At 38.0% G+C, this 12,207-nt stretch overlaps 1 protein-coding gene across 15 annotated transcripts in view; it reads right to left on the bottom strand.

The window, feature by feature from the left end:
* The window catches only part of SCMH1 (Scm polycomb group protein homolog 1), a 221,940-nt gene that overhangs the window by 118,719 nt on the left and 91,014 nt on the right, over positions 1 to 12,207 (bottom strand). For 8 of the 15 annotated variants that reach the window (XM_025288975.2, XM_025288978.2, XM_025288969.2 and 5 more), the window contains one exon: positions 5,627 to 5,697. The exons of 4 other annotated variants lie outside the window; for them this stretch is intronic. In XM_025288975.2, coding sequence (XP_025144760.1) covers positions 5,627 to 5,697 — 71 coding nt within the window. Of the gene's footprint in view, positions 1 to 5,626; positions 5,698 to 6,610; positions 6,754 to 12,207 lie in introns of all 15 variants that reach the window. 3 more of the 15 variants (XM_025288971.3, XM_025288973.3, XM_025288972.3) reach the window with 1 other exon arrangement.

Below are 12,207 nucleotides of genomic sequence, written 5' to 3'. Positions count from 1 at the left end.
ATCTATCATTATAGGATCATACAAAATAGTTTAACTGTACTAAAAATCCTCTGTACTTGTCCTACTCATCCACTCAATCTCTGGCAACCACTGATCTTTTTACTGTCTCCATAGTTTTGCCTTTTCCAGAATGTCATATAGTTTGAATCACACAGTACATAGCTTTTTCAGACTGGCTTTTTTCTTGTAGTTAAGATGCATTTAAGTTTCCTCTATGTCTTTTCATGGCTTGATAGCTCATTTCTTTCTGGGGCTGAGTAATACTCCATTGTCTGGCTATACTACAGTTTGTTTATCCATTCACCTACTTAAAAAACATCTTGCTTTCTTCCAAGTTTTGGTGATTATTAATAAAGATGCAGTAAAATCCACATATATATACATACACACACACACACATACACACATACACATGAGTTTTTGTGTGGACATAAATTTTCAACTTCTTTGGGTAAATATCAAGGAATGCAATTGATGGATCATATGGTAAGAGTATGTTTAGTTTACAAGAGAGATCACCAAACTACCTTATAAGATGTCTATACCATTTTGCATTCCCATGAGCAATTAATGACAATTCCTGTTGCTCCACATCCTTGCCAACACTTGGTGTTATCAGTGTTCTGGGTTTTGGCATTATAATATGTATGTAGTGGTATCTCACTGTTGTTTTAATTTGCATTTTTCTGATAACATATGATGTAGAACATCTTTTTTATGCTTGTCATCCGACCGTCTTTGGTGAGATGTCTATTAAGATGTTTGATCTTTTTTGAGTTCTTTTCTTATTTTCAGTTTAAGGTATTCTTTGTATATTTTGGGTAACGGTCCGTTGTCAAACACGTCTTGTAAAAATATTTTCTCCCAGTCTGTGGCTTGTCTTCTCATTCTCTTGATAGCACCTTTCATATAGTAGAAGGTTTTATTTTAATGAAGTTCAACTTATCACTTCTTTCTTTCATGAACCGTGCCTTTGGTTTGCACCTAATAAATCACTGCCACACCTAAGGTCACCTTCAGTTCAGTTCAGTTCAATTCAGTCGCTCAGTTGTGTCCAACTCTTTGCAGCCCCATGGACTGCAGCACATCAGGCCTCCCTGTCCATCACCAACTCCTGGAGTTTACCCAAACTCATGTTCATTGAGTTGGTGATGCCATCCAACCATCTCATCCTCTGTCATCTCCTTATCCTCCTGCCTTCAATCTTTTCCAGCATCAGGGTCTTTTCAAATGTCAGTTCTTCGCATCAGGTGGCCAAAGTATTGGAGTTTCAGCTTCAACATCAGTCCTTCCAATGAATATTCAGGACTGATTTCCTTGAGGATGGACTGGCTGGATCTCCCTGCTCTCCAAAGGACTCTCAAGAGTCTTCTCCAACACCACTGTTCAAAAGCATCAATTCTTTGGCTCTCAGCTTTCTTTATAGTCCAACACTCACATCCATACATGACTACTGGAAAACCCATAGCTTTGACTAGATGGACCTTTGTTGGCAAAGTAATGTCTCTGCTTTTTAATATGCTGTCTAGGTTGGTCGTAACTTTTTTCTCAAGGAGTAAACATCTTTTAATTTCATGGCTGCAGTCACCATCTGCAGTGATTTTGGAGCCCCCCAAAATAAGTCTGTCACTGTTTCCCCGTCTATTTGCCATGAAGTGATGGGACTGGATGCCATGATCGTAGTTTTCTGAATGTTGAGCTTTAAGCCAACTTTTTCACTCTCCTCTTTCACTTTCATCAAGAGGCTCTTTAGTTCTTCTTCACTTTCTGCCATAAGGGTGGTGTCATCTGCATATCTGAGGTTATTGATATTTCTCCTGGCAATCTTGATTCCAGCTTGTGCTTCCTCCAGCCCAGCATTTCTCATCATGTACTCTGCTTATAAGTTATATAAGCAGGGTGACAATATACAGCCTTGACGTACTTCTTTTCCTATTTGGAACCAGTCTGTTGTTGTTCCATGTCCAGTTCTAACTGTTGCTTCCTGACCTGCATACAGGTTTCTAAAGAGGCAGGTCAGGTGGTCTGGTATGCCCATCTCTTTCAGAATTTTCCACAGTTTGTGGTGATCCACACAGTCAAAGACTTTGGCATAGTCAATAAAGCAGAAATACATGTTTTTTTCTGGAACTCTCTTGCTTTTTTGATGATCCAACAGATGTTGGCAATTTGATCTCTGGTTCCTCTGTCTTTTCTAAATCCAGCTTGAGCATCTGGAAGTTCATGGTTCATGGACTGTTGAAGTCTGGCTTGGAGAATTTTGAGCATTACTTTACTAGGGTTGAGATGAGTTTGAGCATTCTTTGGCATCATCTTTCTTTGGGATTGCAATGAAAACTGACCTTTTCCATCTTAGTCTTCTCCTATGGTAACTTCTACGAGTTTTAGTTTTGTGTTTTACAGTTAGGTGTGTGGTCTGCTTTGAATTAATTTTTTTGAAGGGTGTTAAGCTCTGTATCTATCGTCTTTCGATTCATGTAAGGACTGTGTGACCTTTTTCAAGATGAAATTACTGTTAATATCTGATAATACTGAAATACTGAAAATACTGATAATATCCTTTGGCTCTGAGATATTCTTTGATATTAATATACCATTTCAGCTTTATTATAATTTTTGATTCTTTTACTTTTACCTGTTTGTGTCTTTACATTTAAAGTATAATTGCTTGCAGGAAGTATATAATTGGGTCTTACTTTTTATCCAATATGACAATCTCAGTTTGTTAACTGAGGAATTTAGATAATTTATAATTGGATTATTGATATGGCTGGATTTAAACCTGCCATTCTGCTATCTGTTTTCTATTATTTTAGTGGATGCTTTGGGGCTTAAACATATTTAAATTATCAGTCTATCTTCAAGTAATATTATACTACTTCATGTATAAGAATTTTATAATAGGCTACTTAAATTTCTCTCACTTAAGTTACTGTTGTTATACATTTTACTAATACATTTTATTATATCTACAATACAATGTTATTATCATTATTTATAGTCAATGATCTTTTATAGAGGTTTAATAAGAAATAACATTTTAAGTATTTACCCTTGTAATTATCATTTCTAGTAACTTTCATTCCTTTGTGTAGATCTGTATTCTATCCGGTAATATTTTCCTTCTGCATGATGGACTTTGTTTAACATTTGTAAGAGTGAGTTTGCTGCTGTTGCTGCTGCGGCGTCTCTTCAGTCGTGTCCGACTCTGTGCGACCCCCATAGACGGCAGCCCACCAGGCTCTCCCGTCCCTGGGATTCTCCAGGCAAGAACACTGGAGTGGGTTGCCATTTCCTTCTCCAATGCATGAAAATGAAAAGCGAAAGTGAAGTTGCTCAGTCGTGTCCAACTCTTCGCGACTCCGTGGACTGCAGCCTACCAGGCTCCTCCGTCCATGGGATTTTCCAGGCAAGAGTACTGGAGTGGGGTGCCATCGCCTTCTTTGAAGAGTGAGTTTACTAGTGATGAATTCCTTCAGTTTTTATGCATCTGAAAATATCTCTATTTTTCCTTCATTTTGGAAGATCTTTTTGCTGGATATAAAATTCATGGTTTATAGTTTTCTTTTGATACTTTGAAGATTTTACTTAACTTTCTTCTTGTTTGCATTATGACACGAAAATATAATGTCATTCTTATCTTTGTTTCCCTGCACATAAAGTGTCTTTTTTCCTCTGGCTGCTTTGAAGATGTTCTCTATCACTAGTTTTGATAATTTATGACATGCCTTTGTATAATTTTATTCTTGTCTTTTTTTTTTAGGATATTTATTTAGCTTTCTGAATTTGCAGATTTTTAGTTTTCCTCAACTGTGAACAATTTTTTGCCACTTTATCTTCAAATGCTTTTCCAGTTCTCCATCTCTTTTCTTTTGGGTAGTCTAATTACATGGTCTATGATGTTATCCCATGCTTCACTGATCTCTTTTTCATATTTTTAAAATACTTTTTTCTGTGTGTTTCATTTTAGGTATCTTCTACTGCTATGCTTTCATATTTACTAATCTCTTCTTCCACCATTAATCCCATCTAGTGTATTTTTCATTTTGCTCAATGTCTTTTTTTATATTTCATGTCTCTGCTTAACTTTCAAACATATAGAACATAATTAAAATAATTGTTTTAATGTTTTAATCTTCTATTCTAAGATTTGCAAAGGTTCTAAGTCTGTTTCAATTGGTTGATTAGTCTGTTCATTATTAGTTATGCTTTCCTGCCTCCTTATATGCCTGATAATCTTTGACTAGATGCCAGACATTTGACTTTTACCTGTTAGGTGCTGGATATTTTTGCATTCCCTTCTTGTACTGTGTTCCCAGATGAAGTTAATTTACTTGGAAATAATTTAATCACATTGAGTCTTGCTTTTTAGTTTGTTAGGCAGATTCAAAGCATGCTTATCCTAAGGCTAATCATTTCCCACTACTGAGCAGGATCTTCCCAACTATTCCACATGAATTATGAGATTTTCCAGTCTAGCTGGTGGAATCAGGCACTATTCTCAGTCTTGTGTGAGCACTAGGCTCTATACTTTTACTATCCTTCTAATCCTTTCAGACAGTGTTTCCCTTGGCTTTGGATGCTCACATGCATATACAGAGCAACAGTACTTTGATGAATATTGGGGGCTCTCTGCAGTTTTCTTTCTGTGCCGCATTCTCTTCTCTGGTACTCTGTCCTGCAAATTCTATCCCTGGGTTCTCAGTTCCATCTCCCTAATTTGATAGGGAATCTCTCAGGCTTATTTAGTCTGGGTTCTCTTTCCCTGGGCCATGGTCTCAAACTATTGTAAAGCAGTAAATCATAAGAGGCTCAACTCATTTGTTTTTTCATCTCTCAGAGATCACTGTTCTTGGCTGCCTGATCTTCAGTAACTTGAAAACCATTATTTAATATATTTTGTCTTTTAAAATTATTTCAGGTGGCAATATGAATTCAGTCCCTATTATTTCAGATGAGCAAAGTCCTATTTTGTACTTTTATTTAGACAAAATTCAAACTCAAAATTAAATGCTGACAGTTTTTGGAAGTAACACTTGAATACTAAAAAGGAGGGAGATATAAACCATTTCCTGATGTGCAGCTCTATTTAGCAGCAGTACACATCTCTACTTACTAGCCTTATCATGTACTGATAGTCAACATCATCTGTGCATTGTATGGGGAACTTAATCCTATGTGGGAAGCTCTAAATGACCTCCAATGAACTCCTAACATACTCCACAATGCGATTCAGTGCCAACATTTTTATGGAAAGATAAGATTGTGGCAGGGGAGCTGAATTCAGAGATATGAATACTGCTCCACTTTCAAGAGTTGTCTAAGGGCTATAACTCTGTTTCCTATCTGCCTGAACTAACAGCTGTAGTAAAAATTAGCAACTGTTTTCAGTAACACAGAGTATCTTCAAGGAGGAGAAGAAGGAAAAGGTGTTACTTGGGAAATTGGGGAGAATGTTTATAAGTCACAGCTGAGTTTTGAGTCTTGAAGCTATACTCTTCCCATAGAAGTTTATTCTGGGGACTTCAGGTGAGAAGCCCAAAGGCTCTCACTTCATGTTTTGTTTGTCTAAGGACCAGAAAAACTACTTGCCTCCCACCTTCTAAAGATGCTGAGAATCAATTACCTGCTTGAAGCAATGGATAGGCGCTGGGACTGAACATGTTTCTTTTAGGTATTTGTCCCAGGTAAAATGACCTGTAAAGGAAATAAAAATCTCTATCACAGTCAACTTCCTAAAAATGCTTTCAAGATGTAATCTACCCTAAACATTAGGCTATTTTCAGATTTGTTTGGAGCATAAGAAAACTTACATGGCCCTGTTTGGACTCAAAGAAGTATAGTAGGGGGAAGAATTGAGGTGACCTGAGTGAATCATTTTAGATCAATGTTTTTTGAATCACTGTCTAGATGACCTAAGGAATCTTTCAAGCCAGTCTCTAAAATGATCCAAAATGCTACACCAAGTCATACCAGTGTCTCAAAGAAGTATTCAGGAAGCTCATGGAAAACAGTACAGAAGAGGCACAAAGTGGGTGGGAAGATTCCTTCTGAACAATCTGACTCCTGTAAAGGTCCCTGATTGCCATCAAATAACTGATTTTAACACCCAATGTGGCAGAATCCCACCATCACAGCTCAGAAAGAAAAAAGAAGAGGCTATCTTGAGACCCTGGGTAAGAGGAGTTGTTGGGGGCAGGAAAAGCCAGGATGAGATTATACTTGAATCCTCACTCTAAAAGATGTTTCTCTCCCACTCACCTCAACCCTCTCCTATTCCAGTCACCATCGCATTGCTCTGAGGTGCAAAATGGCCAAGGCTTGTTAATTTAGAGAAAAGCTGATCCTCAGTAGCATTTCTGATGACAGTAGTTAAGAATAAGTTGGCAAATTTACAGAATCTTTTTAGCCTCTTGAAGTGGCCCTTAAGGTCTTTCAAAGTTTGAGGAACACTGCGCTAGAGAAATAATCTTTAAGCTGACACTGACCTGGCATCAGGGAAAACATTTTAAAGGATGGATTATTAAACACATATCTTACTGAACCACAACAGATTACCAGGTTCTTTATTAAAGGTTAAATCAATTACAAATATCCCCCTAATACCCACCTAGAGGTGACCCCATGATGGAGCAGGTAAGGTGCCAGAGACTTTCACAAGCTAAAACACTGTAGCAAACCAGCATTTCTTGAAGTTTCCTCTGCAGTGGAGCAGCACAGGGCCCCTTTGGGCCATGAAAAAAGCACTAGATGCTGGGAATAAAAATGAGTCATGGAATGATGAAATCTAAGTCACTCCAAAGATGATGCCAAGACTTTATACTCTATTGACTTTATAGCTTCTGTTTTAAAACTGGTTCCTTTCCCACCATCCTAACCAAGCCAAATAGATTTGGCCAGAAATCACAGTCAGTTCTGAACTATTTAATGAACTGGCTGATGACTGCGTGTGTGCATGCTAAGTTGCTTTAATCCTGTCGGACTCTTTGCAACCCTATGGACTGGTGCCTTCCAGGCTCCTCTGTCCGTGGGATTTTCCAGCAAGAATACTGGAGTGGATTGCCATGCCCTCTTCCAGGGGATCTTCCTGACCCAGGGATCGAACCCTAGTCTCTTGCATTGACAGGGACATTCTTTAGCACCAGCGCCACCTGGCAGCCATCCCCTTTGGTCAATAATTAATCATTTTGAATGGACAGTCCAAGGGTAAATGAGATGAGTATTTCCTTAAGTCAAGATTTAAATAGCTTATTAAAATTTAATAAAGAGTTTGCTCTTAACTGAGATGGCTTCTAAAGCAAAGAGTTTCATCACTATTGGCTGTTAGAAAAAGGAAACATCAAGAATTATTATTCCATTCTTGCAAATAAATAAGTCAAATAGTAAGTCTTGGATTTGACTAGGCTGCACCTCTTGAACTCTAACAAGAACAGCAGTTCTACCCACTAAAACTTTCTCTGATAACAGAAATGTTCTGCATCTTTGCTGACCAGTGAGATAGCCACTAGCTGCATGCCACTATTGAACACATGAAATGTGGCTAGTGTGAGTGAGAAATTAAATTTTAAATGGTATTTAACTTTAATGTAAATTTAAATACCTATATGGGAATTACTGTAGAAGGCAGTACGGAAGAAGTTAGGTCAGTTCTGAGTTGCTTGTTACTGTTTCGAGTTCTGACCAAAAACACCCAAGAGACTTTGGCTTTAAGATGTAATTACAGCAGCATCAGGGTACCAAAATAATTAGGGTATTATAGTTCTATATTACACATAACAACTATGGTAATCAATTCCTATTACATAGGTTAAGAAATCCTAGATCTTCCCATTTACTATCAACTGAATGAAAAAGAACCTCTTTGTTAAAAGCAGTTCATCCACTGAGGGTTCACTAGCTTCAATCATATCTAGATTAGTATTTTTTCTTAAATTTGACTGCTTAGTCTGTTTATTGTTTACTATCAATCAGGTAAGCTGCAAAATAAGTTAATTTTTATTGACTCACTAAGAATATCTGAGCACCTATTATAATGCTCATAATGAAGCCAAATATCAAACCTACCACACTGCCAAGCACTAAAAATACCACAAAAGAAGTAGGACAGGCAACAAAGTATAGATCAGGGGTTGGCAAATTTTCTGTAAAGGACCAGATAGAAAAAATTTTACCCTTTGCAGGCCATTCGGTCTCTGTCACAAATACTCAACTTGTACCTGGTAGCATGAAAACAGCCCCAGGCAATATGTAAATGAGCAAGCATGGCTGTGTTTCACTAAAACTTTATTTATAAAAACTGGCAGTGGGTTGCATTTGGCCCCTAAAATAGCAATCTGTCAAATCTTGGGATATAATATCATTCTCAAATGCTACTTACCATCAAAATATACTAAATAATTTTTCTAACTTCTTTTTACAGTTCTGAGACCATCTTCAGAGATTCTCATTCAGTAATCTCTTGAGTATGGTCTGAGAATCTGTATTTTCAAAGCCTTCCTAGGTAATATTGATTAAATCCCATGCCTAGAAACTAGTGGGATAATTGAAAGAATGTGATATTGAGAATTAGAAGATGGTGGTTGAAGTCTTGTTTCTATAGCTAACTGCTGCTGCTACTGCGCTGAGTCGCTTCAGTCGTGTCTGACTCTGAGCGACCCCACAGACAGTAGCCCATCAGGCTCCTCTGTCCCTGGGATTCTCCAAGCAAGAATACTGGAGTGGGTTTCCATTTCCTTCTCCAATGCATGCATGCATGCGTGCTAAGTCACTTCAGTCGTGTCCGACTCTGTGCGACCCCATGGACAGCAGCCCACCAGGCTCCTCTATCCACAGGATTCTCTAGGCAAAAATACTGGAGTGGGTTGCCACTTCCTATCTTGAATAAATTACTTAATCCTTCCAAGCATCAGTTCATTTATCTGAAAGAGACATAACATCCCACAAGATTATACACACACTCCTTCATTCAATAGATACTTATTAACCTCCTTCTAAGTGCAAAAGCACAGTGTTAAATATTAGGAGAACAAGATAGGCATGGTTCTGAAATTCATGGAGCCTACAGTTCGGAGATAAGCAAAAGTAGTAAATTAATTAATAATACAAATAATCTGCCACAATTATGATAAATTTAAGTTAATGAGGTGGTGCAGGTTGCCTTGAGAATGCAGAACAGGGAAATCTAATTCATACTTGGGTCAAGATTACTGTGAAGATTGACATTATTAACTAGTATAGTACTTTATAATTTCTGGAGTGATTTCAATTATTCATTCAAATGATGTTTGAGTATCCTGTATGTGCCAGGCACTTCTTCTAAATGCTAGGATAAGGCAGGAGGTCCCTGCCCTTATGGAATTTACATTCCAGTGCATAATGAGGCACAATTAACCCAAAGTCAAATAAATAAGGTAGTAAGCGATAAGTATTTGAAGGACATAAAATAATGATATGTGACAGAGACTGGGAATCATCTTAGATGGTGAAATTACAGACAGATGCTCTAGACAGGAAACATTTGGGCTGAAACCTTATAGATGAGAGACAGTCAGTCATCTCATTTATACTGCTGAATAATACTTATGAAAGTATTTTATAAACTCTAACATACATACTACCATATGACAGTTATGTCTATTATTAGGAAATAAGATTGACTTAAAACTCAACATTCAAAAAGCTAAGGTTTTGGCATTGGTCCCATCACTTCATGGCAAATAGATGGAGAAACAACTGAAACAATGAGAGACTTTATTTTCTTGGGCTCCAAAATCACCGCAGATGGTGACTGCAGCCACGAAATTAAAAGATGCTTGCTCCTTGGAAGAAAAGCTATGACAAACCTAGACAGCACATTAAAAAGCAGAGACATTAGTTGCCAACAAAGGTCCATCTAGTCAAAGCTATGGCCTTTCCAGTAGTCATGTATGGATGTGAGAGTTGGACCATAAAGAAGGCTGAGTGCCAAAGAGTTGATGCTTTGAACTGTGGTGCTGGAGAGGACTCTTAAGAATCCCTTGGACTGCAAGGAGATCAAACCATCCAATCCTAAAGGAAATCAACCCTGAATATTCATTGGAAGGACTGATGTTGAAGCTGAAGCTCCAATACTTTGACCACCTGATGCGAAAAACCAACTCATTAGAAAAGACTCTGATGCTGAGAAAGATAGAAGGCAGGAGGAAAAGGGGACAACAGAGAACAAGATGGTTGGACGGCATCACCACCTCAATGGAAATGAGTTTGAGCAAGCTAGGGGAGATGGTGAAGGGCAGGGAAGCCTGGCGTGCTACAGTCCATGGGGTTGCCAAGAGTCAGACATGAATGAGCGACCGAACAACCACCACAAAGACTGCTGCCCTGAAGGGATTTAAAACTACACACAAATACTTTAAAAATTAACAGTTCCCTAAATTGTAAAACGCAAAAGATCCACCAGTTGAATGCATGAATTCCTTTCTCTAATATTCACTCATTCAACAAATGTTTACTGTGCAACTACTACATGCCAAGCTCAATTCCAGGCACAGGCGATACACAGCAAAGAACAAAACAGCCAGAATCTCTGCCCACATGGAGCTTACATTCTAAGGGGGAAGAGACACAATAAAGAAACAAATAAACATAATTCAATTGATCCAGAAAGTTACAGAGAAACCACATAATAACTATACAATTTCTGGCCCTTTTCAAATAAGGAAAAAATAAAGCAAGGTAGAAGGGGAAAAGAGTGCTGAGAGTATGTATGCTATCAATAGTACTGGAGTGGATTGCCGTTTCCTTCTCCAGGGGATCTTCCCGCCCCAGGGATCGAACCCGGGTCTCCCTTATTGTAGACAGACGCTTTACCGTCTGAGCCACCAGGGAAGTCCTATATAATTTCTGGCCCTTTTCAAATAAGGAAAAAATAAAGCAAGGTAGGAGGGGAAAAGAGTGCTGAGAGTATGTATGCTATTTTAGGCAGGATGGTCAAGAAAGGGATCTTGATGAGGTGATATAAAAGCTGAGACCTGAATGGTCCCTCCAGCCTCTAGTTAAATAATTCCAATGATGAGAAATTTATTATTCAGCTATGGTTCAACAGCACAAATGGATTATTTTAACCATTAGAATCAGCCAAAGTCTACCTTTTTCTAAATCTTTACCTACTGACATTAGACATGATATATCTAATCCCCTAAATATGTCCCAAATCCCTCAACTGCTCCTAATTTAAAATGGTTACATCAGGCATTTCCATTCATGCTGTCCACATTCCTCTACAAGAACTCTGTTTAGTTCCACCTAAAGTGTGGAACCCAAATCCTTTAAGCAATAAAGACAGTCACAGTCTTTATTTTTGGCCATGCTGTGCAGCATGTGGGATCTTAGTTCCCCAACCAGGGATTGAACCTGTGCCCCCTGATTTGGAAGCTCAGAGTCTAAACCCTGGATTGCCAGAGAAGTCCATTTTATGAGCTTTAAAAACCTTCACTGTTTAACCCAGTACCAGAAACTTGAGAGAGGCAACATAAAAGTTTGAAAAGTGAGTGAATGAAAAGAAGCAAGCCAGTAATGGTCCTACTCTTTTCTGGACTAATGAAATCACACCTGGGAAATTAAACGTTATGGGAACTAGTCCTTGAGAGGGACAGAACAAAGCAACACCTAAATGGTGACCTAAATGATAAAGAAAAACAAAACCATGTCACATGAGGACCAGCTAAACGAAGAAACAACAATTAGCATGAAAGTCTTAAAGCCATTTCTTTTTTTTTTTGTATTCTTTTCTTTTTTTTTTTTAAATTTTATTTAATTTTTAAACTTTACATAATTGTATTAGTTTTGCCAAATATCAAAATGAATCCGCCACAGGTATACATGTGTTATCCATCCATCCAACAAGTTTTTATAGTGTGGATCAAGGAACAGTGCTGGAGATACGACCATGATCAAAATATTGTCTTGCCTTCACAAAGCTTCATCTTAAGGCTTCCAAGTTAAAATGTAAAAGGATAAGCAAGGAGTTAGCCAAAGAGAGACCTGTTGTTTCAGACAGAAAGAAAAGCATGTATGAGGGCCCAGAAATGAAAAAAAGCAGTTCTCAAACCTGAATATTTCAGTATGGCTACTGGGCAGATAAAAATGGTTTAGAAAAGCGGTTATCAATAAAAGCAGTGTTTGGGTTTCAGAGTCTCATATGCAACACTAAGGAGAAGAGGAAGCACA

The sequence above is a fragment of the Bubalus bubalis genome, chromosome 6, assembly GCF_019923935.1.
Source record: "Bubalus bubalis isolate 160015118507 breed Murrah chromosome 6, NDDB_SH_1, whole genome shotgun sequence".
In the NCBI taxonomy this organism is placed as follows: Eukaryota; Metazoa; Chordata; class Mammalia; order Artiodactyla; family Bovidae; genus Bubalus; species Bubalus bubalis.
The sequence above is the reverse complement of the archived record's forward strand: the minus strand, read 5'-3'. Positions and strand labels throughout refer to the sequence as shown.